The sequence below is a fragment of the Coffea arabica genome, chromosome 11e (assembly GCF_036785885.1).
Source record: "Coffea arabica cultivar ET-39 chromosome 11e, Coffea Arabica ET-39 HiFi, whole genome shotgun sequence".
NCBI classification, from domain to species: Eukaryota; Viridiplantae; Streptophyta; class Magnoliopsida; order Gentianales; family Rubiaceae; genus Coffea; species Coffea arabica.
The window spans coordinates 11,447,047-11,473,930 of NC_092331.1; the positions used below are offsets into that span (position 1 = coordinate 11,447,047).

The following is a 26,884-nucleotide window of genomic DNA, read 5'->3' on the forward strand; positions in this document are numbered from 1 at the left end:
TAAAAGTGCAACAACATGTTATATCAGGTAAAAACTATTTCGCTATCATAACTATCGTTTAGTATCTATATCTATATGTATTGCTGAGGGGGTTTTGGATAAGGAGCTTCCAAAATTATCAAAAGTCTCAATGCTATTTTAATAGAATTTTACATTTTTATAATTAAAACATATTTATCTCTTAACTAATCATGTAACCGGCCCTACAAATCCTATAATCATGCTTATATTTTTTCCACATTTCCCTCATGTTTTTTCCACTACCCCATAAAATTCAAACTCCTAAACTTTAATTAACGGATAATAACCACCCCTGTAAAATGATATCTGCAAATTCCAATTCACATCTCACATTTATTACTGACACTTATCATATCACTTAGAGTAATAACTAACCGTTAATTTAAGAAATTCGTAACTACGAAAGTCAAATATCCAAAATTTAGGAGCCTGTTTAAATTACAATTTTCACAATTCAACGTATCTTATTGTCATAATATATTTTACTCTCAGAATCATTCACAAATTATAAAGGCATTAAAAATAAATAATTTTTTTAATAAAAATTAATTCAAAGGTAGTTAATTCACACACACACACACACACACACATATACATATATATATATTCTCATAATGCATATATATATAAGATTATCAAATCGAATGCATAATATTGGTAAGTATTTCATTTTTAAATAAAAAAACATGCAATTACATTTATTTCTATCCATATATCATTCATTTTCTAATGCAAATTATTATTATTATTTTAAGATCCATCTTTTACAAAAACACAATTCTTGAATGATTTACAGTTTTTTTCATACTTTGAACTATTGTTAGACAAATCTTAAATTTTAATTAAGTTGGTATAATTTTTTTTAACTTTTTTCAAATTAAAATGGTATAATCTTTTGATTTATTTTAATAATGTAAGCACCGTGTGTAGTACGGATATTCACACTAACTGTCCTTGTACGACCGAGCCTGAGAGTTTGAACATGTTTTGGTTGAATGTTATAATTCAAAATTTGGGGTTTGGAGGGAATAGCTTATATCCATTGTAATCAAAGCTCAAACAAATATGGGGATAAACCTGATTGTCACAACAAACTATACAAATGTGGGGATAAATCTTAGTTAGTAAGTACTCATAATATACCTGTATAATAAATGATTATAGGTATAATTTAATATTTTTTGTATTTATATATTTTAAAATACTATGAAAAGTAACCTTGTAAAATATATAATAAAATTTTGTCTTATCATAAGTTTGTATTCATTTTCAATTTTTGAAAAGTTTGAAAGTTTGGATAACAATAACAACAAATTTTCCTAGTTACACGTAGAATATCACTTGTTTCTATATCACAATTTTTATAATTTAACACCTATGAATATAATAAAATAAAATTATTATTTTATAATACGATAAAATTTTATTATTTTCTAAGGTCATGTGAAAGGTTAAAATATTTTTCACAGAATATTTTAAAATATATGAGTACAAAAGAATATTAAATTATACATATAATCATGCATTATACAAGTATGTTACGAGTACTTACTAACTAATGTACTAAGTTTTAATCATTTATAAAATATTTTATTGTTATTTCAAATAAGCTTTCTAGTATTAATTTGGTATAAGCCATAAAGGATTGAGTGATTTGAGTCAGTTGCTTCTGTGTTAATTTTGACTCTGGTTAACGAACTCAATGATTTAGTCCGTCTACCTTAGGTTAGTGGGAAAATGGGTCACAGTTGGCTGGAATAAAATTGTAATAAACCCGTTTTTCAATAAAAAAATCAACTCTTTATCGCTTTCCTCCATTATAAGAACAAAGTACCCATTTTCCTAAAAAAAAATTATTTATCGGATAAAATAAAAATAAACCCGTTTTTCAATAAAATTCTAACTCTTTATGCCTTTCCTCTATTATAAGAACTGTGCACCAATTTTGCCATAAACAAATTTATTTATCGAATAAAAAAATTTATTTATCGAAAAAATAAAAATAAGCCCGTTTCTCAATAAAAATCAGCTCTTTATGGCTTTCTTCCCTTATAAGAAAAGAGTATTCATTTTGCCATAAACAAATTTGTTTATCAAATAAAATAAAAATAAACTCTTTTTTCAATAAAAAACTAGTTCTTTATGACTTTCCTCCATTATAAGAATATAGTACCCATTTTTTTAAAAAAATATTATTTATCGAATAAAATGAAAATGAACCCGTTTTTTCAATAAAACACCAACTCTTTATAGTTTTCCTCTATTAGAAGAACAAAGTACCCATTTTTTCATAAATAAATTTATTTATTGGATGAAAAAATAAATATATTTTTCAATAAAACACCAATTCTTTATAATTTTCCTCCGTTCACTACAACAAAAAAGGGTATTAGTGACAACAACTTTAGCAAGAAGTAGAAAGGTTGACGCTATTAAGAGGCTTATAGCAAGGAAAAGGACAATACTTCACCAAAAATTGGAGCCATCATATACTCTGCGAGGGCAAGGACTTTTTTCGGTTAAAATTCTCGCCAAAAGAAGTACGGGAAAGCTTCCCTCCAAATACTGATTCTAGTGGGCCAAAGTTTCTATGTTATTGGTGAGAAATCATGGGTGTTTTTTTGTGAAAATTTCAAAATTTTGCTCATTTCCAATTTTTAGCAGAGCCGCGCATTGAAAATTTTTTAATCATTCCCGGCACAGCACTTGTCAACCGTAGCACCACATGAATTCCAAGTCTTCCATACTTGCAAGGCTACTTTCCCAAATATTGTTCTCAGATCAGAGCCCTCGAAAGTTCAATCGCAACCTCCCCTTCACCTTTCTCCTTTTATCTCTCTTTCCATCTCTATCAATTTTCAGTTTCCCGTAGACATATGGTTCCTCTCTTCCTCTCTAGCATCCAGATCTCAATTTATACAATCATGGACACACTTTAAAGACCCTTCCGATGCAATGGCAAACTTCAAGGAAAAGCGATGGTGCAAGTTTTTTAAGCAGATATGTTATTTTCATCTCTGTTTTATCAATTGCTTGTTTCTTGCATTTTTGGTCAATTTAACAATCGCAAGATAAACTTTTTAAAATTGTAGGCTTCTACCTCAGTGGATTAGAGTGAATGGGCATCTCAGTTGGAGTAGAGAAGGGGGTCTTACTGGAAGGTAAAATGAAAACGGCCCGTCAAAATTTCAGATCTAAGATTTCAGGTAGTCTCCAACATATTTTCATACTAGAATTCTTCCTTCCATGATTTGATTTTTTCCCTGTTTTGTTGTATTGTTCAATCTCCTCTCTTTACCACTCTCGTTTTCATTCCTCCGTACCTCTCGTTGCCCAACCCAAATTGTCCCCTTTTGTTGTCCCAAACCCCCTTTTGTTGTCCCAAACTCCCTAATTCTCTTACGCTGCAATGAAGAATGAATTAAATTCTAGCACTGGGAATTAATTTTTGCTATTTAGCTTTTAAGTTGCTATACTGAGTGATATTGGCTTGTGCTTCAGAGAACGACAAAGGCATTTTTGATGAAATCCTAGCGGGGCGTCTTGATTTCCAAAGCTCTCCCTGGCCTTCAATATCGTCTGGTGCAAAGGATCTTGTTAGGAAAATGTTAACAATGGATCCTCGGAAAAGGATCACCTCTGCCGAAGCCCTTGGTAAATAGTAAAAACTTTTAACCTTCAATATTATTATTTTCTATCCTTCTCAAGTCATTTGGCTCTGTTTACCTGTTGCTGTAAAGGAACTATTATATATTGTACAGAGAGTAAATAGCGTATGGAATATAACACTCCATGTAGTGGCAGTAGTTAACACTGTCTGTATTGCGCTTCTTGGAAAGAAAATAGTATATAATGTTTACATCCTCCAAATAATTGCATACCTATAATTCAGATTATCATCTAAATTTGGCTAAACATATATGAACCAGAACATCAATGGCTCAAGGAAGGTGGTGAAGCATCAGATACGCCTATTGACAGTGTTGTGCAAATAAGGATGAAGCAATTTAGAGCAATGAACAAGCTGAAAAAGCTGGCTTTAAAGGTAATGAATCGATATGTAAATTTCTTTGGACAGCGCGGTTTCCATAATGAACTAGTGAATACATTTGACAGTCATTCATAAGAGTACTTTCCCTTCTACTGTTGCTTTATGATTCCTCTTTCTAGAGTTATTGATAGCTGAAACATGAAATTACTGGAAGGTTATTGCAGAAAACCTTTCAGAAGAAGAAATCAAGGGGTTGAGACAAATGTTCAACAACATGGACAGGGATAGAAGTGGTACCATTACTTATGAAGAGCTCAAAACTAGGTTATCTAGGTTGGGATCCAAGCTTTCAGAAGAAGAAATACAAGAATTGATGGAAGCTATAAGCAACCCGCGACTATAGAGGAGGTTCCTTGTGTTAACTCACACATGGGGAACCAAAGGCTAATTTTCCATTTACTAAAATAATAGATGAATGTTGACTTGAACTCTAAGTGAGTGAATCTTTTAAAGCAATTAAAACATAACGTCTTTGATATATGTAGGCTAATGCAAGTTTAATTTATCTAACTACCAATGTAAATTTCTGTTTAATAATTTTTTTTCCATTGGACTCTGTAGGTTGATGGTGGATTGTAGTAAACCTGGCTATGAAGCTCTTACAAGCTACTTCGATTATGGACTTCGCCAATTAATGCAAACATGATACTCATTGTATATCGGCACAGGGTCTATCTTAGCATTTGTTATCCCTGACATTTTGGTTCTACATATTAAAGCCTAATTAGGATTTGATTTGAGTATCTTTGTGCTTTGTACTGTTGATAGTATTGGTTGTAATATATTGTTGCTCGTTTTGTATTTGTAATGACAAATTGGTTTGTTATTTCATATAAAATTTTAGCTATATCTCAATATTGACATTAATGATACCTCTTGCTAAAAAAATGGTTGAAAAAAAAAGTAGCAACTACAGTCACAAAGCTGCTTTTGGCAACTTTCTTGCAAAAAAATCATCTAGCTGCATTTGATCGTCTTTGGTAAGGGGTCGATGGTTTCTAATTAAGAAGTTACTTGTTTATGACAAAATGGGCACTCTTTTCTTATAATGGAGAAATGTCATAAAGAGTTGATGTTTTATTGAAAAATGAGTTTATTTTTATTTTATCCGATAAACAAATTTCTTTTTGCCTTCAAAATGGGTACTTTGTTCTTATAATGGAGGAAAGTCATAAAGAGCTGGTATTTTATTGAAAAAACGGGTTTATTTTTATTTTATCTGATAAATAAATTTGTTTATGAAAAAATGGGTACTCTGTTCCTAAAATGGAGAAAAGTCCTAAAGAGCCGGTCTTTTATTAAAAAACGGGTTTATTTTTATTTTATCCGATAAATAAATTTGTTTATGAAAAAATGGGTACTCTGTTCTTATAATGGAGGAAAGCCTTAAAGAGCCGGTCTTTTATTGAAAAATGGGTTTATTTTTATTTTATCCGATAAATAAATTTATTTATGAGAAAATTGGTACTCTGTTCTTATAATAGAGGAAAACTATAAAGAGTTGGTCTTTTATTAGAAAATGGATTTATTTTTATTTTATTCGATAAATAAATTTAGTTATGAAAAAATGGGTACTCTGTTCTTATAATATAGAAAAGCCATAAAGAGCTGGTTTTTTATTAGAAAATGAATTTATTTTTATTTTATTCGATAAATAAATTTAGTTATGAAAAAATGGGTACTCTGTTCTTATAATGGAGGAAAACCATAAAGAACTGGTCTTTTTTGGGAAAGTGATACTTTACACAAAGTGACCGCGATTTGGTTTATGAAATAATCCCAAATAAAAATTTAGAATGAATTTATTTGTTTTGAAATTTGTATAACGGTTGTTAAAATTTCAAAGATTGGCAAAAAAATTTTGGGGTTACAGAAAGGCAGAGCGAAGAAGGAGAAGAATTGAGTTTTTTGTCCGTTGCAATTGTTCCGTTAAAAATGGCTCTATTCGGTTTTACCCATTTTTTGTTGGGTAAAATCGTTGGTTCTAACGATTAATTCTTCATTTCCCGTCAATTGTCCTTAATTGGCCAAAATTATGAAACTTTGAGGATGCAATATGTTTGGGGTGAAACTTTGAGGATGAAATTGGCCAACCACCCAAACTTTGAGGATGAAAAGTGCATTTTTTCATATAAGATATTTAATCAAATGTTATTTCTTGTCTTAATTTTAGTTATGACTATACTACATATTTATTAAATAGGCATACCTTTATAATTAAAGTTAATATTTGATATTTTAGGATGCCATATATTTAAATAGATGAAAATTATTTTGAACATAACATATTAAAATAATTTTATTTATCAATCATTTTGGCCCTCCCTTCAAGGAAAAAATCTTGGTTTCGTCACTGCCTAGGAGGAAATTGGGGTCTATTGCTAACAAAAGATTGTGAAAATTTACCTTTATATCCTAATTATTTGAAAAAAAATCTAATGAACAAATTTTGCAAAAGAAACCTTGTTTCTTACCAACAAATTAAGTTACTAATAAAATCACCTTTAATATTGCTTTAACATATTTAATTTATGTTAAATACAAATTTTACCAGTTTCTCTTTTGTAAAAATATAAGTATATTACTTTTTCAATTTTAGTTACAAATATTTATGTATTTTATGTAAATGTAGTGATTCAGAGTAAAATGCCCATAAATAGCTAGTATTTTGTTGATGTAATGCAAAAAAATCCATAAAGAGCTGGTATATTATGGGCGCAATCTTTTTTACTTTCAAATATTTAAAATTTGTTAAATGCAAAATCTACTAGTTTTCCTTTCGTAAAAGTATAAGTATAATACTTTTTCAATTTTAGTTACAAACATATATGTATTTTACATAAATGTAATGATTCAGAGTAAAATACCCATAAATAGTTAGTATTTTGTTGATGTAATGCAAAAAACTCATAAAGAGTTGGTATGTTATGGGCAAAAATTTTTTACTTTCACATATTTAAAATTTTTTAAATATAAAATTTACTAGTTTTCCTTTAGTATGTAATACGTTTCCTCTTTGGTGGCCCCACGATGGCTTTGTTTAGTAACTAGTACTGCTTACGCTTCCTCACAAATGTTTTATTTTTAGACCCTTTATATTTATGTTAATTCCGTGACACCCCAACACATTTTGAGCTTATGCAGTACACAATATTTCCAAACCCCGGTTATAGGTTTCCACTTGCTTTTGTACAAATATTCCCTTCTTGGTCCATACATGTCAGGTTGCAACGTGCCACCTTCTTTGCCATATACTTTACTTTCCACACCTGTCTTCAAATATCCTATTACACTACAGAATTTACCGTCAATTAGGGTAAATTCTGTAGTGTATTCACATATTCCAAAGACAGGTGTGGAAAGTAAATTATATGATAAAGAAGCTGGCACGTAGCAACCTGACATGTACGAAGATGAAGGGAATGTTTCTAAAAAATTAAGTGGTGACCTATAACCGCGGTTTAGAAATGTGAATGTAGCGTACTGCAAAAGTTGGAAATGTATTGGGGTGTGATGGAATTAACATAAATATAATGGGCCTACGAATAAAACACCGCAAAGGAAGCATAAGCAGTACTATCTATTTACGTGCATTACATCAACAAAATACTATCTATTTATGGACATTTTACTCTGAATCATTATATTTATGTAAAATACATAAATATGTGTAACTAAAATTGAAGAACTGTTACACTAATATTTTTACAAAAGAAAAATTGGTTGTCCTGTATTTAACATAAACTGATTTTTATGAAAGTAAAAAATATATTGCCCATAACATACCTATTCTTTATGATTTTTTCTTTTGCATTACATCAACAAAACACTAGCTATTTACGGGTATTTTATTCTGAATCATTACATTTATGTAAAATACATAAATATTTGTAACTAAAATTGAAAAAATGTTACACTAATATTTTTACGAAAGGGAAACTAGTAAATTTTGTATTTAATAAATTTTAAATATGTGAAAGTAAAAAAGTTTTGCCCATAACATACCAACTCTTTATGAGTTTTTTGCATTACATCAACAAAATACTAACTATTTATGGGTATTTTATTCTGAATCATTACATTTATGTAAAATACATAAATATTTGTAAATAAAATTAAAAAAGTATTATACTTATATTTTTACGAAAGGAAAACTAGTAGATTTTGCATTTAACAAATTTTAAATATGTGAAAGTAAAAAAGATTGCGCCCATAACATACCAACTCTTTATGGATTTTTTGCATTACATCAACAAAATACTAGCTATTTATGGGCATTTTACTCTGAATCACTACATTTATGTAAAAAACATAAATGTTTGTAATTAAAATTGAAAAAGTGATACACTTATATTTTTACAAAAGAGAAATTGGTAAAATTTGTATTTAACATAAATTAAATATGTTAAAGCAATATTAAAGGTGATTTTATTAGTTACTTAATTTGTTGGTAAGAAACAAGGTTTCTTTTGCAAAATTTGTTCATTAGATTTTTTTTCAAATAATTAGGATATAAAGGTAAATTTTCACAATCTTTTGTTAGCAATAGGCCCCAATTTCCTCCTAGACAGTGACGAAGCCAAGATTTTTTTCCTTTAAGGGAGGGCCAAAATGATTGACAAATAAAATTATTTTAATATATTATGTTCAAAATAATTTTCATCTATTTAAATATATGGTATCCTAAAATATCAAATATTAACTTTAATTATAAAGGTATGTCTATTTGATAAATATGTAGTTTAGTCATAACTAAAATTAAAACAAGAAATAACATTTGATTAAATATCTTATAGGAAAAAATGCACTTTTTTATCCTCAAAATTTGGGTTGTTGACCAATTTCATCCTCAAAGTTTCACCCCAAACATATTGCATCCTCAAAATTTCGTAATTTTGGCCAATTAAGGACAATTAACGAGAAATGAAGAATTGATCGTTAGAACAATGATTTTACTCAACAAAAAATTGATAAAATCGAATGGAGCCATTTTTAACGGAACAATTGCAACGGATAAAAAGCTCAATTCTTCTCCTTCTTCTCTCTACTTTTCTGTACCCTCAAAATTTTTTTGTCAATCTCTGGAGTTTTAATGACCATTATACAACTTTCAAAACAAATAAATTCATTCTAAATTTTTATTTGGGATTATTTCATAAACCAAATCGCGGTCACTTTCTGTAAAGTATCACTTTCCCGTAAAAGACTAGCTCTTTATGGCTTTCCTCCACTATAAGAACAGAGTACCCATTTTCTCATAAATAAATTTATTTATCAGATAAAATAAAAATAAATCTATTTTTCAATAAAAGACCAGTCTTTTATGGCTTTCCTCTATTATAAGAACAAAGTACCAATTTTTTCATAAATAAATTTATTTATCGGATAAAATAAAAATAAACTCGTTTTTCAATAAAATACCAGCTCTTTATGACTTTCCTCCATTTTAAGAACAGAGTACCCATTTTTCCATAAACAAATATATTTATCAGATAAAATAAAAATAAATCCATTTTTTCAATAAAACACCAGCTCTTTATGACTTTTCTCCATTATAATAAAACATTTTTGGCCAGGAAAGTTTCTTCTCTAATTAGAAACCATCGACCCCTTACCAAAGACAATCAAATGCAGCTAGATGATTTTCTTGCAAGAAAGTTGCCAAAAGCAGCTTTGTGATTGTAGTTGCTACTTTTTTTTTCAACCATTTTTTTAGCAAGAGGTATCATTAATGTCAATATTGAAATATAGCAAAATTTTATACGAAATAACAAACCAATTTATCATTACAAATACAAAACGAGCAACAATATATTACAACCAATACTATCAACAGTACAAAGCACAAAGATACTCAAATCAAATCCTAATTAGGCTTTAATATGTACAACCAAAATTGCCAGGGATAACAAATGTTAAGATAGACCCTCTGCCGATATATAATGAGTATCATGTTTGCATGAATTGGTGAAGTCCATAATCGAAGTAGCTTCTAAGAGCTTCATAGCCAGGTTTACTACAATCCACCATCAACCTATAGAGTCCAATGTAAAAAAAATTATTAAACAAAAATTTACATTGGCAGTTAGATAAATTAAACCTGCATTAGCCTACATATATCAACTAAGACATTGATCCTCATATTGTTGCATGAAAAGAAATGAAAATGAGGGACTTTAAAAGAAATGCTAAGGATCACTTTTATTAACCACAAGTACAAAATGTGAACTGAATTTCAAACTATAAGTTGGTAGCATGTACTTAAGATGAAGAAATCATTATGACCCCAATTGACATGAAACCAATTATAAAGTAACGCCAAGGCTGTTTCCTTTAACACAAATATTAACTTAATGAACTAAATTTCCAAATAGTTCTCAAGTTAAGATTCCTCGAGATCAAGGATTCCCTTGACAATTATTAACTTAATGAACTAAATTGCGTAAAAAACCACAAGCAAACAAAAGATCAACGCTATCACAAACCTGTAACAAACGCTTAGAGAAAGCAGCGACCCTCCTTAGATTGATGTCATTTTTCATCGCCCTTAGAAGTAGCCCAATAAATATTTCCTCTTGAAGATTAACAAATTGAACAAATATCATAGTCAAGAAGTGGTACAATTAGGACCCTCTCTAATAAGTCTACACGAATAAAGAAAGCATTCAAGAGCAAGTGAGGAAAAATTTTCAAAAAGCCACTTGATCATGCTGAAATTATGTTCCAGATAGAAGTGGAACTAGAAAACACAAAACTTGTAAGGCAAATTGTCAAATAAGAATCCAAAACAGGTTGATTTGCAAGCTTGCATTTCAATAGAAGATAGAACAGCAGCACCAAGCCAATAGAAGAAAAGACAACAAGAATTCAGTTTTTATGTCCAAGGGAAAAGTCCATTAATCAGATACAATATCTGATACTGGAGGGGAGGCGGGAAACTATAAAAGACAGCAATAGTTTACATTTAGAAACAATGTCCAGTGTAGTATTTGTGCTCAGGTACATGCAATCATACTCTACAAACAATTCATTAGCATGACCAGTTGGAAAGTGGAATTCAAATAACTGTTCCTAGGTGCTGCAACTACTAGTTCCTTTGCCCTGTACACAATGCATTCTCTTGGAAGCCTTTTGACAAAAATTCTCCATATAAGCTCTCATAGAAATCCGTATCAATAATCAGACCACATGCATTAAGCAATTTTACTGTTCATCACAGAATGTGTGAGCGGGAAGACTATCAGTCTGAAAAGTCAGACATTTAGAACAATTAAACAAAACAGCATACCCATCATTTTGCTTTCTCATCTCATGTCATTTCACGTCTAAATGGTTTAAACAATTGGAACATTGACGAATCATAGTAAACTTGACACACCACAAAAGCATCACTTCAGAAAGCGTTGAAACACAAACATAACAAATAAACTGGCAGAAACTTTCTAAGAACTACTACAACTCAACTCACCTTTGAAGAGTTCATGGCAGCTGGTAGCAAGAGTTTTGAATATAAGGCTCGGTAGAATCTATCACTAACAATTTGATTTCTGGTAGAGATCTTGTCAAGAAGCATTAATGCTTGAACTCCCACATTAAAGCTCCTAGAATGAACCTAAAAAAGGGCAAACAAATTTTTGAAAGGAGGAACACCACATTATACTATCTGCATAAAATTTTCATTCTTTCTGGGCAATTAGGAACTAAGCTTACCAGCTGAAATAAGATTGGCGTCTGGGTTTCAATAATCTTGTCAGATTCATCGCTAGAAACAAAAGGAAACGCTCTATTCACACCCTGCAATGGAAGAAAGAGAACTTATACAGGGTGCCTAAAGTATCTTTCAACACTATATAAGGAGATAACCACAAGCAGCATGATGAACTGATATAATAATTATCTGCAAGCACACTGGTTCAGACAAATCCTGTACCACTTGATTAATCACACCCACATTTTAACACACAAGTATGTTTAATTTAGTGCATGCTTCATCACCAATTCTCAATAACACTTTCCCAACTACTTCAATTCACTTTCAAGTTGGATCCTTTAGTCACAAAACACAGCACCAACTTGGAAGAATTAGTTCAAAAAAAATTATATAGAGAAAAGTTGATTCTTCATAACAAACATATACTAAATAAAGTGTACAATCTTTTTCTTCATACTTGAGAAAGAGCAAAACATTAGTTAGGAGTAACCTGCAAAACATTCACTGTCTTTGAACTAATCTAAGGCAACTTAGTTGAAGCAAGGTGTATAGGGAGGGAAAAACAAGAAACAGTGCCAGAATTCTACATAAGATAATTACATGGTAAGTGCCAAAAATTAGAAGCATTTATAAAGAGTACGCCTAAATTTGTACAATAGCTTACCACAAATATTAGCATTTTCTTACTCTATCGCTTTCAAAAGATAAAATGGCCTTGGAACTTCTAGCTGATGCTACATGATCCCAGAAAAAAATACAAATCCTACTTTAGCAGTTTCTTCTACTTATATGTTTGCAATCATCAAATAATAAAGAAGCGAAAGAAATTAATCTATACTAACTGTTAAAAGAGCTGTTAATAACCGGGAATCCATCTCAACATGAGATTCTGGAGGAGCATTCTTTGGATTACATTTTGAACTAGAAATTTTTCTAGCTTTTTCTTTACTGCATTTGTTCGTCCCATGCTCCCTATTGGCATCAGAAATCAATACCTGAAACAGAGACTAGCATATTAACTTGTTGCACAAAACTAACGTGTCTTACATGTTAATTGACTAGATCTTTGAAATCCTTAACTTTCATCAAAGAAAACAAGCACAACACTTTTTTTTCCATACCTTAAATAGTGCAAAATACACCTCGATTAAACGCTTTGCCACTTTCGGCCCATCTCCCTCGTGACTTAAACGAACTTGGCTTAAGAAGTTAACCTGTACACAGATAGCATTAGATAAATGAAGTTCACTCAGAAACACAAATATAAACAAATACAGCAGCAAAACACTATACTTGAACACCGAAGCTAAAACGTCTAGCATGCTGAAATAAAACATCTAGGAATGGCATACTGAAAGTAGTGTATGATACACTCCTAAAGCGCTAGTAACCTGAAATGTGAAAGCAAATAGCATAGATATTATACTATGTACAAAAAAAGGGACAATGCTACCATTATTAAAGACTTTTGTCAACTAACTGACAAACATTGGACATGAAACCATAAACTAAAGATATCAGCTAATGTATAATAAGAGTAAAGACCCCTTTCTCTACTCCAACTGAGATGCCCATTCACTCTAATCCACTGAAGTAGAAGCCTACAATTTCAAAAAGTTTATCTTGCGATTGCTAAATTGACCAAAAATGCAAGAAAAAGGCAATTGACAAAACAGAGATGAAAATAACATGTCTGCTTAAAAAACCTACACCATCGCTTTTCCTTGAAGTCTGCCATTGCATCGGAAGGGTCTTTAAAGTGTGTCTATGATTGTATAAATTCAGATCTAGATGCTAGAGAGGAAAAGAGGAACCATATGTCTACGGGAAACTAAAAATTAATAGAGAGGGAAAGAGAGATAGAAGGAGAAAGTTGTAGGGGAGGTTGCGATTAAACTTTCGAGGGCTCTGATCTGAGAACTAATATTTGGGAAAGTAGCCTTGCAAGTATGGAAGGCTTGGAATTCATGTGGTGCTACGCTTGACAAGTACTGTGCCGGGAATGGTTAAAAAATTTTCAATGCGCGGCTTGCTAAAATTTGGAAGGGAGCAAAATTTTGAAATTTTCACAAAAAAAACACCCATGATTTCTCACCAATAACATAGAAACTTTGGCCCACTAAAATCAGTATTTGGAGGGAAGCTTTCCCACACTCATTTTGGCGAGAATTTTAAGCGATAAAAGTCCTTGCCTCGCAGAGTATATAATGGCTCCAATTTTTTGTGAGGTATTGTCCTTTTCCTTGCTATAAGCCTCTTAATAGCGTCAAACTTTCTACTTCTTGCTAAAGTTGTTGTCGCTAACTGGTGTTTTATTAAAGAACTGATGTTTTATTGAAGAACGGATTTATTTTTATTTAATCCGATAAACAAATTTATTTATGAAAAAATGGGTACTCTGTTCTTATAATGAAGGAAAGTCATAAAGAGTTGGTATTTTATTGAAAAATGGATTTATTTTTATTTTATTCGATAAATAATTTTGTTTATGAGAAAATGGGTACTCTGTTCTTATAATGGAGGAAAGCCATAAAAAGCTGGTTTTTTATTAAAAAATAAATTTATTTTTTTATTTGATAAATAAATTTATTTATTAAAAAATGGATACTCTGTTCTTATAATGGAGAAAAGTCATAAAGAGTTGGTGTTTTGTTGAAAAACGTGTTGTACTCTATTTTTATAATGGAGGAAAGCCATAAAGAGTTGGTTTTTTATTAAAAAATAAATTTATTTTTATTTTATTCGATAAATAAATTTGTTTATGAAAAAAATGGTACTCTGTTCTTATAATAGAGGAAAGTCATAAAGAGCTGGTGTTTTATTGAAAAACAAGTTTATTTTTTATTTTATCCGATAAATAAATTTATTTATGAAAAAATGGGTACTCAGTTTTTATAATGGAGGAAAACCATAAAGAGTTGGTCTTTTATTAAAAAATGAATTTATTTTTATTTTATTCGATAAATAAATTTGTTTATGAAAAAAGGGTACTCTGTTCTTATAATAGCGGAAAGTCATAAAGAGCTGGTGTTTTATTGAAATGAAAAACAAGTTTATTTTTTATTTTATCCGATAAATAAATTTATTTATGGAAAAATGGGTACTCTGTTCTTATAATGGATGAAAGCCATAAAGAGCTGGTCTTTTATGAAAAAGTGATACTTTACAGAAAGTGACCGCGATTTGATTTATGAAATTATTCCAAATAAAAATTTTGAATGAATTTATTTGTTTTGAAAGTTGTATAATGGTTCTTAAAACTTCAGAGATTATTCTGAGCACTGGTTATGACACACCGAATGGGTGTGATAATAATAAAAAATTATGATAAAAAAATTGGTTTAAATGTCAAGCAGACAAAGGTAACCAATTTTTAAATTACTTTCACATGAGTGTTTAATAAATAGTTGGCAGTTTGTTTTACTGTAATCAATTTTGTTTCCAAAACTTTTAATAAATGAAAACCAATTTTGTTTCCAAAACTTTTAATAAATGAAAATTAAAGAATAGGAAACACTGGATAGATATGGCTTTGCAAAAACTTTGATATAATTATTGTGTATACGAATTCAAATTCATTTGCTTACTAATGAATTTGAATTTACGTCTAATTGAATTAATTATAAATAGGTAGTCGAAATTTGTCCATTTAATAGCCACTAATTAATTGGTTTTATTCAGCTATCCATTTGAAATTAATAAAATCACGTATCCATTTGGATTAACATTGTGAATAAAAGAGCAATGAAAAGTAGAGAAATGTCGTGGGGAAGTGCTGCATAAACAGAGAATATAGAAGGGAAAGGAAATAATGTTGTGCTTTGCTAGCGAATAATAATAGTAATTCTATTACTATTATTATTATATTAAAGGTAAATCTGCCAACAGCACAAATAATTTAGGTATTCAAGCAAAATCTTAGAAATAGCTTTATTCAGGCCAAATATGCTCCAACTGCACAAAAAAATGGCCCATTACACCAAAATTATTTCCATTATTAAACAAATTCAACTCACATACATGTATAAGGGATATTTATGGAATAAACAATTAAGGGATATTATTATACTCCCATTTTTTCAATTCACTCCCCCATGTAAAGTAATTTTTTTAATGTTAGTAAATTTTGTTGGAATTAAATTTGTAATATAAATCTTAGAGTCTTTGGAGTTTTGTATAGTTTTGTAAATGTTAGAGAAGACCGTATGACTATGTCAAAACCTATAGGAGGTTTCTACAATTATGTCTAATTTTATAATTAGCCAAAGCAAAAGGCAAGCAAATGCATGTACTATTTTACTTCAAGTAATAGCAAGCTTCATTCAAGCAATAGTAAGTTTTTATACATAAATAGTAATTATTACTGATAACATGGCAAATTTGATTAATAATCAATATTTCCTGATTTATAGGACACATGTACTATTTTACTTTAAAACTTATCTCAAACTAGTATTAGGAAGTTTATTTGAAATAATGATAAGATGTTTTATCAATGATTAAAGTTTAATACCTTAGTTAGTAAGTATTCATAATATACTCGTATAATACATGATTATAGGTATAATTTAAAATTTTTTTGTACTTATATATTTTAAAATACTACGAAAAATAGTATGAACTAAACCTACTCTCCAAAAAGTAAATTTCGGATATAGAGTAGTGATTTATTTTTAAAAAAAATTAAGTTGCATATTTATTCCAATTTATGCATGAAGATACATCGATCGGTGCTCTCTGGATGCATCCAAACTCCAGTGAATGCCTTTAAACTAAATTCTAATTAAAGTAGTATCCAAAATAATAAAATACTACTCGTATAAAAACACATCAATATAATTTCGCTAATAGCAATTAAATTTGAAGTTTTAAAATATGCATAAATAGTAATTTAGTTTAAAAATATAATTAGTATAAAGAGTATAATTGGCATAAATAAGTGTATTCAGTAAACCAATGTTGTAAACCTCCCCTGAGGTTTCTCTTCATTTCGCCTGACACCCCTAAAGTTTTAAAAATATCACTAACATACCTTACTTTTGTTGTTTGTGTAGCAAGATTTTTAAATATCCTAACTACCCTTTTGCTCGCTAGATAGGAATATTCGTAAACCACTTTGTTTATTTGAAAAAAAACTATCATCATTTACATGGTATTTCTTTTGTATTACTACTATATCATAATGCTATACAATCACGGATAAAACTGTAAATTTGAAAAGTAAAAATGATATTGAAATTAAGATGCTATTGAAATTTGTTTGGATAGAGTGTTATTTGAAATATTATGTGGAATAATTACGATAGTACATTTTGTGATGTGATGTATGTAAGATAAAAAGGTGATTGAAAATATAAAAAGGTGGGTTAAAAAATGTGTTTATGATGCAAGCGAAATATTATTTGAAAAAATATGCTATCCAAACACTTCAAAACAAATAGGGGGCTAATGGGGGCCATAGGTCCCCTCTTCCCAAAGTTTTAAAAATTTTAATTCATATTGTGTAAAACAAAGTTAGCCTCCTAATTTTTTATAATTTTAGTTTATATTATGAGAATATATATATGTATATATGTGTGTGTGTGTGTGAATTAACTACCTTTGAATTAATTTTTTATTAAAAAAGTTATTTATTTTTTGCATCCCTTTATAATTTGTGAATGATTGTAAGAGTAAAATATATTATGACAATAAGATACGTTGAATTGTGAAAATTGTAATTTAAATAGTCTCCTAAATTTTGAATATTTGACTTTTATAGTTGCAAATTTCTTAAATTAATAGTTGATAAATGTCAATAATAAATGTGAGATTTGAATTTTACAATGGTGATTATTATCTATTAGTTAAAGTTTAGGAGTTTGAATTTTATGGGTTAGTGAGAAAACGTGGAAAAATGTGGGAAAAACATGAGCATGATTATAGGATTTGTAGGAGCGGTTACATGATTAGTTAAGAGATAAACATTTCTTAATTATAAAAATGTAAAATTCTATTAAAATAGCATTCAGACCTTTGACAATTTTGAAAGCTCCTTATCCAAAACCCCCTCTGTAATACATATAGATATAGATGCTTTAGTAACGATAGTTATGATAGCGAAATAGTTTTTACCTAATATAATAGATTGTTCCACTTTTAGCGAACATTTGATTTGTCGTTGGACCTATTCACTTAAATAGAATAATACCTAAAATTATGGAAGTAAGTTTCCCATCTAAAATAGTAAGTTAAGCCTAATAGATTAGTAACTTTTATACCTCAAAAGGTAAATTGGAATAAATATTAAACTTAATTTTTAAATAAATAGATTACTACTTTATATCCCAAGCTTACTTTTAAAAGAGTAAGTTTAGTTCAAATAATAGTAAGTTTTTATACATAAATAATAATTCTTACTAATAACATGGTAATAAAAATGATTAAGGATCAAAATTTACTATTTTTTGGAATACATGTACAATTTTTACATTAAAACCTTATCTCAAAGTAGTATTAGGAAGTTTATTTGAAATAATGATAAGATATTTTATTAATGATTAAAACTTAGTACCTTAGTTAATAAGTACTCATAATATACCTGTATAATAAATAATAATAGGTATAATTTAACAAACCAGGTTTACGGGTTTTATTTAAAATAAAGTAATAATTTATTCATTATAAATTTAACACTTGAGGTTGGAATCCATAATTTATTCATTATAAATTTAATGTCTAAATTTATTAAATTCTTCATTTTATATGCCTACAGTGTTTAGCTTCTCCGCCAAGCTTCGCGCCTTTTTTCCTTGTCCTTACTTTTGCGCAAGACCCTTTCACTTTGCCAGTTGCTCAATTTAGGCACTCCACATTTCACATTTACGGTTGGAATCCCCTTCAATGCCCAACTATCTTCAGGTTGCATGTCAAAAAGTTCTTTATACGTGTCCATCCAACACACTTTTCCTATTGTTTGTGGCCACAATCATACCGCAGCAACTTTCCACACCTATTTTTTGACTAGTAAACATACTGCAGCAACATCCATCAATTAGATGTAAATCTGGCCTCCTTTTCTTTTTGTAGCCGGGCTCTTTTTCTTTTTGTAGCCGCCGCCACAGTGACCAAGAAACGTCTGGCAGTTTTACTTTCTTTTGGAGCTTGGGCTTTGATTCCATTTTTTTTTTTTTGGTGAAAGGGCTTTGATTCCATGCGTCTGGTTCACGTGGGCTTGATTTCCTAGTTAGCCCTGCTGCTACCAATCCCGTGGATCCGGCTTTGAGTGTCCTCTATAATTTCTGGCGTGAGCATGTCATGAAATAGAGAGTCTTCTGGAATTTCGCCTTGCGGAAGCACTTTGTACACCAATCACCGACAATTTATACAAATACGAAATATGAGCAAAAACTAAATACCTAGCACAGTAAGTAGCCAAAATTAGGGCGGAATAACAGTGTAAAATGTGTTCAATAATTTCTCTATCAAGGTTTCAGTTCTGCCTGGGAAAGGGTGAAGAGGCGCCGCTAGCATGGCTGTAGACCTAGTAGCTACAATAAAGGCATCAAGTTGCCCCGCCAAAATCCGGCCAACCTGCATCGCCAATTAACCAAAAGATATTTTGTCATAGCTAATATTTGAGAATAGGCAATAAGGGATAACCTAAGATTAGTAAGTAGATTTTTGACTAAAGGAGGAGAAGGCATTTGGAGGGGTAGGCATGCAGTTGAGCAACTTTAAGAAAATGCTCGAGATGAGACGAAGAGAGGCGAAATTTCCTAGGGGTGAATCGGGTGGCTTCAACCTTATTGGTGATTTTCGGTGTATGCAGAGAAAATAATGCCCATGAATTGCTTTGACACATGGCCCTTCACGCGGTGTCTTCGTACGTTTCGCACTGGTACTAGACTACTAGGTTGTTTATCGGCCGATAATTTGATTAAAAATTCAATTTTTTTTTTCAATTTTTTCAACAATGTCAACGTCCAATTACCGTTCAAACTTTTATTTAGTAATTGGATATTGCAAATTGGATTACGACTGAATAATTAGTATTTCAGTAAAATATCCAAAGTTTTAGATTGATTTTCTAATATATATTAGTTAAGTATATTTAATATGTAATTAATAATGTAAAAAGTTATTAATATGCTTTTAAGGTCATATATCTGTCTATAAACATATATTATAACTTATAACACTATTGATTGATACATCAATATGCAATATGATATATTAATAGGCATGAAATATATAAAATATTTAATTAAAATATGAAATTCGGTAATTCAGTCGATGGTAATCGAAAATTCGAGAATCGAAATTCAATATCAAATCACAAACTGTTTTGCCAAAATTTAAAATTGGATCTTAATCGGTTTTTCCAAATTTCATTTATCGGTCTAAATTGGATCAATTGATTATTTGATTTTTTTTTTTTTTTGGCAAGTGTGCGGTCATGACTTGAACTCATCGTGCTATTGGCTACTATATCAAACACGTACCCCAAAATCAAACAAGAGAAAAAGGGAATCCAATGCAGCGTTTCTTTCTTTTAGTGTTACTACACTAATGTTTCTAGCTAATCACTTTTCTTTTCATCAGCCAAAATCAATTAGGTGAGATGCTTCCTCGAAGTTTAATACGTAGTAAAAAAAGGTGAACAATAGTAGAAACCCAATGTTTCACAATCTTTCGTTTTTTTGGTTCGGGGGTGTGGCAGTATGTCACATGTACTGTCGTATTAGTGATTCATCATTTTGCTCGAGGGGACAAAATGATATTTCATTAGAAGAATGTTATAATCAAGTAAATAGTGGAACTACTCCCATCCATTCAGTATCTTTTTTTTTTTTTTGGGATATGCTTATACATGTCATTGTAGATGTCAAATTCAGATATTAAATAATGACGTATTTCTGCTTTCTCCAAACGGAGGTGTGATTGTAATCTAGAAACTAAACCACATACCACATAAGCGAAGTATGAACTTGCTTGTTTAAGGGGATCGGAGCAGGTGGAATCTACTATTCACCCTCTTTTTTTTTTTCAAAAAGGAAAAAAGAAAGAAAAACTTGTTTGTTTAAGGGTGTAATTGCAGTTTAATCAAGCATATGCAGCTATGACTAATATGAGTTTCAATTTTTTCCCCAAAAAACTAATTCAGTCCCTCATGTGGAGATCATTGTATATTGTCATAAAAAAATAGTTTAGTTCCTTATCTTATAAATCATAAACTATCAAGTTTTGGATATTGCTGGCCAAAATAAATAAATAAATAAATAAAAATAAGAAGTTGGAAATTGTTTTGTTTTATTATTTGTTGATGTTTTACGAAACATTCTCTCATATCCAACTATAAACAAAACAGGAGGAGGAGTTGCGGTGTTAAAATTTTGTGTCATCTTTTATATTACCTTTTTTGTTCTTACACTAGGGTAAAATGGCCTAACCATATTCAAAAATTACTTTTTCTAGTTTTATGTGGAATTTTTAGCTTTGTTGCTAATCATTATAATTAAAGGTAACTAATGAAAAATAACTACTCGTCTATGTTGTATTTTCACAAAAGATTATAAAAACATAATTTTTTTCAACATGTAAAACTAATTTCTAGAAAACTACTTTTTACAACTAAAAATTATAACTAGGTTAGGACTGATTTTTTTGGTTTAAGATTCCTCAACTCGTATATGTTGTTTGGTTTAAGATTCCTCAACTCGAGGTGGGAATTGGGATCTTTTTGTTTGGAAGGAAAATATTTTCCAGAAAATGTTTTCCTGATTTTCCATTGTTTGATTGGGTTATTGCTTGCGAAAATTTTTCATATAAATGAATTGAAGTTATTTTTCATGTCCGACTCGTAAGGCTATCCATTCTAGCTCCCTTCTTTGCTGTTTTCTCTCTCCATTTTTCTTTGTCCCTGTCTTTCTTTCTCTCAGATACACAGACCATACGCACTTATGGGGAGATCTAGACTTGAAATTGAAAGGGGCTATAGGGAGATCGTGAAGGATGCCAGAGAAAGTTTTGATGTATGAAAATGAAATGAAGTTGTTAATCTTGTGCTAATATACTGTAAATTTGAGGTATATTTGTTTGTTTTTTTTTTTTTTTTATAAAAGGAAATTTTATTAATGAAAGACTGAAAACATAGCCTGGGATAAAGCAGAAGCCTTAGCCCCTAAAAGCAAAACGGAAGTTACAAAAATTTTGCAGATCCAAAGCCAAAAGTCCCCTAGTACGAGTCGGCAACTGTGAGCCCTTAGTGAAAATAACTCGAGTACCTGACATGGCCCCATATGCCGCTAGCGAATCCGCCACTGTATTCCCCTCCCGGTAGCAATGGCAGAAGTGGTGAGAGCTTGGCTCACCCATCCGAATAGCACGAACTATAGGCCGAATCTCCGCGGGGACTCCCCATTCCCCCCTTAAACACTTAATCAGAACCAGGCAGTCAGATTCTACGATTAACCGAGAGACCCCTACTTGGCGCCCCAATTGAAGCCCCAAGAAGAGTGCGCGAGCCTCCGCCTGCAAAGAGTCCACACCACCAAATGAATCCGCAAAAGCAACAATAAACCTCCCACACGAATCCCTAATCACCCCTCCGCCCCCGCTACCTCGCTCCGTGGCACAACCATCAGTGTTTAGCTTGAAGCAGCCCGTCGGAGGGAAAGCCCACCTAACCGCCGTTGCAGTTAAAGCCCTCCGAACCACAGACAGGGCCTTCAGAAGTTCATCCCATTGGCCAAGCACCGTAATACCCGGAAAATGGGCTCTGACAAGCATTCTTACCTCATGTACAATAAGAGCCCGAACCTGCGAGCCGCCAATCTTGCGACCCTCGAACCTAGACATATTCCTGGCCCGCCATAGAAACCATAAAATGAGGATTGGGAGAATACGCATTAACCAGCGTATAACCTTACCTTTCACGGGGACTAACCACCAAGTGGCGCACCGGGAACGAACCGTGGCAGCCGATGTCGATAATCCAAGCGAATGCTCAAAAAACGCCCATGTCGCAGAGGCTAGCTGCCCTGTTAAGAAAACATGTTCCATCGTCTCTAACTGGCCAAGCACACAGCAGTGACATTTAGAAGGACCATGAATTTGGAACTTTTCGAGCACGTCATCCATCGGCAACTGGCCGTTCACTAAACGCCACATAAAGAAAGACAATTTACGCGGGATGAAGGAATGCCAAAAGAAAGAGAAAACCCAGGAGCGAGCCCTAGCCGGGCGAACAAGTTGATATGCCGACCTAATCGAGAAAACTCCCGAAGGATCCCGTAACCAGACTAGGGTATCTGGATCCAACCCAAAACAGAAAAAGGATCCCTGGGCAGCGTCCCTAATCACTGCGGGCATCGATGCCAAAGCCGAATAATCCCATCTCCCTTCTCGTAAAAAAGCCGTAGCCCTTGCATCCGACGCCTCCTCAGGAAACCTCCACGCCAATGGGCCTAGCCCACTCCAGTTATCCCACCAGAAAACCACCTCCCCTCTCGAGAGATCCCACAACAACCAATGCTCCATGGTTGTACGGGCGCTAAGCATACGTTTACACGTAGCAGACAATTGGACAGGAAACGGACCTTGATTTGGATGCAGAGGCCCGAAATATCTAGCCCTCATGAACCGCGCCCAGAGAGATTGCCCATGTCTAAACATCCACCAAAGCTTACAGGAGAAAGCCTCCACAATCGCCTGAAGAGACCGAAAACCAACCCCTCCTTCCTCCACCGGAAAACATAAATTCTCCCACTTCGACCAGTGCCGCTTCGCTCCAAACTCCGTCTCACCCCAAAAGAACCTCGCCAAAACCTGCTCCAGATCAGAAATCACCCCCTTTGGGGGCTCTATCACCGCAAGAAGATGAATAGGCATGGACGACAATACATGCTTAATCAATAGGGCCCGAGCACTCATAGATAACCACCGACCATGCCAGGAGGCAATCCGTTGGGAAACTTTAGTCAGCAAGTCAGAAAATAAGGCTTTCACTCGTCTCCCCTCAAACAACGGGCATCCCAAGTACGTGACCGGTAAAGATCTAGGACAGAAACCAGTGACGTGAGCAATTATCTTCCTGCGAGCCACCGAAGTCTTCTTGCCAACCAAAAAACAGCTCTTCGCCACGTTCACCAGCTGCCCTGACACCTCCTGATAACCCTGTAGCACCTCCCTGACACACTCCAAGGACCGCTTTCCACCATTGCAGAAAACGATGACGTCATCAGCATAGGCCAGATGTGTCAGCGGCGGAGAGTCCCGCGACACCAAGAATGGGACAAACCTCGAGTCTTGAGGTAGCTCATTCAAGCGCCTAGACAAAACCTCCGCTGCAATAATAAATAGGGCCGGGGATAAAGGGTCCCCTTGACGCAACCCACGAGAGGATTGGAAGAATCCGCAAGGCTTCCCATTAACCAAAACCGAAAAATGACACGACGAGATCAGCCTCCAAACCATGTCAAGCCATTGCTCCCCAAATCCAAACCGTCTCATAACTTGGATGAGGAAATTCCAAGATACCCGATCATACGCCTTGGCCATGTCTAGTTTGAGAGCAACATTAGATCCCCGCACCTTCTTCCCTAACGCCGAGCACATCTCTAAGGCCAGCAAAATATTATCCGAGATTTGCCGACCCTTTACAAAGCCACTCTGTTGCGGCGAAATTATCTTTGGCAGCACGCTTTCCAAGCGCCTCGCTAACAGCTTGGAAATGATTTTATTGATAAAATTGCACAAGCTAATCGGGCGAAACTCTGAGAAAGAGGAAGCCCCGGGAACCTTGGGAATCAAAGCCAACCATGTAGACGTATAGCCCCAGGATAGCTCCGCTCCTGCAAAAAAATCACCAACCGCCCTGACAATATCCACCTTCACTATCTCCCAACAAGTCGTGAAAAAAGTCCCCTTGAAGCCATCTGGACCCGAACTACTCTCACCATCCAGCTGGAAAACGACTGACCTGATTTCCTCCTCTGTGGGGAACCGTTGGAGACTCGCATTATCCTGTTCAGTAATAATCGACGGGATCACCCTTAGTAGAGAGGGGTCCACCTGCCCCCGGTCAGGCTGTGACAGAATGCCCTCAAAGAAAGCAACCGCCAAATCCTCAATCCGGCCGGCCTCCTCCGTCCAAACCCCGTCACCATCTTTCACCCGATGTATAAACGAGCGAGCCCTCCGCTGCTTCACCTGTGCATGGAAAAAATTAGAATTGGCATCCCCCTCCCGAAGCCACCGCAAGCATGCCTTCTGACGCCAAAAGCCCGCCTCCGTAAGCAACGATTGCTTGAGTTCACCCTGAGCCTGTACCAGCTGATATAGCCCTTCCTCCGATGGACCCTCCTCTAAAGAGCATTCCAGAGCCGAGACCTTAGCCTCATGCTCCCTCACACAATCAAATATATTCCCAAAAACCTCTTTATTCCATCTGCGCAATGCCTGCTTTACCGCTTTTAGCTTCCTGAGTAGGACTTTAATCGGCCGCCCCTCACCCTGCCCCTCCCATGCCTGCCTAACCACACTCTGGAACTCAGGATGCGACCTCCAAACATCAAGGAATCGAAAACTGGTAGGGACCCCACCCCTCGCCATTGAGCAAGAGACTAACAAAGGAGAGTGATCTGAAGCAACCCTACTCAAATGGGCAACCGACGTGGTGACCGCTAGGTTCAACCACTCCTGGTTAACGAAAACCCTGTCTAAGCGCTTCCAAACCCTGGCTTTGCCCCAACGATTGTTACACCACGTAAACTGGGATCCAGTGAACCCCAAGTCTGCCAAATCAGCATCCTCAATAAAGCCTAGGAAGGAGTCCGACTCCCTCGCACAAAAAGGACGCCCCCCTTTCTTTTCATTGGCACCAGTAATAACATTGAAATCTCCTAGAACTATCACCGGTCCCCCTGGTGGGCAGACCCCCACCAACTGATGCCAGAGCACCTCACGCTCTTGGGTAACACACGAGGCATGAACAAAAACCGCAACAAAGGAACTCCGTAAGGCGGAGTGAGTCACCCGCAGCTCCAAAAACTGAGACGAGGCAGCCAACAAGTCGCAACTGAAATCATGGTCAAACATCACCCACAACCTACTCTCTGCATTAGAGACAGCCTTGGGGAAACCTAACTTTTGACGAATAATATCAAGACGCACGCGACCCACCTTCGGTTCGCACAAAGCTAACAAAGAGATCTTATGCATCTGCTTCAACTTCCTCAACCGAGCTATGGTAAGGGCATTATCCACGCCCCTAACATTCCAGAAGAGGGCTTTAATCATGACTGCGGTCTTAGAAAATAAGGAGGGGGCGAACCACCCTTCTTCCTGTCACGACGACTCACTACCATATGCCAGTTTCCAGAATCCCTCAACCCCTCCAACCCCTGCTGCGAAACCCCCAAGGCCGAACCCGTTTCCACACTGGCCTTACGAGGAGACAAGTTGAGATTCGCGACCATAGCTCCCTGTTGATCCCCCACCTCCACCCAAACCTGGTCCACCAGAATTGGAGCCGCTAGACCCCCATTCTCACAGCCCAAAGCTGCCGTGTCCGCCTCCTCAAACACCTCCTCAGGTTCCTGAATCACTTGGTCTGCCAGCGTGTGAATGATAGAATCCGCAGCCGCCTCAACTACCCCCTCCACCAGCGCCGCAGCAGACAGACCATACTGCTGAAGAAAACCATCACCATCCCGCACTTCTCCTGGTAGCGTCCCAACCTCAGCAGGCCGCGACGCATCCGAGCGCTCCACCTCCAGACATTCAGTAGCAGCAACACTCTGCAGCATCACCGTATCAAGACCAGCACCCTCCAGACCTTGCCCCCCAACCTCAGGCTGCACGGCATCTCCCTCTACCCCAACAACAACCACACCATCCCGACTGTGCCCCTTGCGAGGAGATGACAGCCGACCCTCCGTCCCCAACACCTCCGACACCGCAAACGTTTTTGGCTTAAGCTGCGCTTTGGAAGGACGCAGCTCTGGATGCTTCACATGACACAGGCCCTCTTCATGCCCTTGCCGATAGCAATGACCGCAATAGCTGGGCAGCTTCTCAGGGATGAGAGCCTGCCAGAAACCATTCCCATCCCCCATATC

At 34.2% G+C, this 26,884-nt stretch overlaps 2 protein-coding genes across 4 annotated transcripts; one reads left to right on the forward strand and one right to left on the reverse strand.

The window, feature by feature from the left end:
* The first annotated feature begins 2,660 nt into the window (after positions 1-2,660).
* Positions 2,661-4,919, forward strand: LOC113717774 (calcium-dependent protein kinase-like). Of its 3 annotated transcripts, none has more exons than XM_027242583.2 (5): positions 2,661-3,227; positions 3,523-3,675; positions 3,951-4,066; positions 4,227-4,506; positions 4,634-4,919. In XM_027242583.2, exons 1-4 carry the CDS (start codon positions 3,140-3,142, stop codon positions 4,413-4,415), a joined length of 546 nt encoding a protein of 181 aa, XP_027098384.1. In that variant the 5' UTR covers positions 2,661-3,139; the 3' UTR covers positions 4,416-4,506; positions 4,634-4,919. The 3 variants fall into 3 exon arrangements, with proteins under 3 accessions (XP_027098384.1, XP_071928936.1, XP_027098385.1); XM_072072835.1 differs by having other exon boundaries at positions 2,665-3,227; positions 4,237-4,506; XM_027242584.2 differs by lacking the exon at positions 4,227-4,506 and having other exon boundaries at positions 2,671-3,227.
* Positions 4,920-9,865: 4,946 nt separating this feature from the next.
* On the reverse strand, positions 9,866-13,133 carry LOC113718139 (protein SLOW WALKER 2-like). Its single transcript, XM_027243057.2, has 6 exons — positions 13,077-13,133; positions 12,905-12,997; positions 12,626-12,778; positions 11,783-11,866; positions 11,541-11,684; positions 9,866-10,106 (listed from the first exon to the last, which is right to left on the reverse strand). The coding sequence occupies exons 1-6, from the start codon at positions 13,131-13,133 to the stop codon at positions 10,089-10,091; spliced, it is 549 nt and encodes a 182-aa protein (XP_027098858.2). The 3' UTR covers positions 9,866-10,088.
* Positions 13,134-26,884: the final 13,751 nt, after the last annotated feature.

What these genes read in the sequence shown, in the direction of transcription:
- LOC113717774 (XM_027242583.2), top strand. Translation starts at nt 3,140, where the DNA reads ATGGGCATCTCAGTTGGAGTAGAGAAGGGGGTCTTACTGGAAGGTAAA. An exon ending in TTTCAGATCTAAGATTTCAG is followed by an intron (nt 3,228 to 3,522) that starts GTAGTCTCCAAC and finishes CTTGTGCTTCAG; the next exon opens with AGAACGACAAAGGCATTTTT. An exon ending in TGAAAAAGCTGGCTTTAAAG is followed by an intron (nt 4,067 to 4,226) that starts GTAATGAATCGA and finishes AATTACTGGAAG; the next exon opens with GTTATTGCAGAAAACCTTTC.
- LOC113718139 (XM_027243057.2), bottom strand. Translation starts at nt 13,133, where the DNA reads ATGCCATTCCTAGATGTTTTATTTCAGCATGCTAGACGTTTTAGCTTC. An exon ending in TGTATTTTGCACTATTTAAG is followed by an intron (nt 12,779 to 12,904) that starts GTATGGAAAAAA and finishes TCTCTGTTTCAG; the next exon opens with GTATTGATTTCTGATGCCAA. An exon ending in CGCCAATCTTATTTCAGCTG is followed by an intron (nt 11,685 to 11,782) that starts GTAAGCTTAGTT and finishes GCCCTTTTTTAG; the next exon opens with GTTCATTCTAGGAGCTTTAA.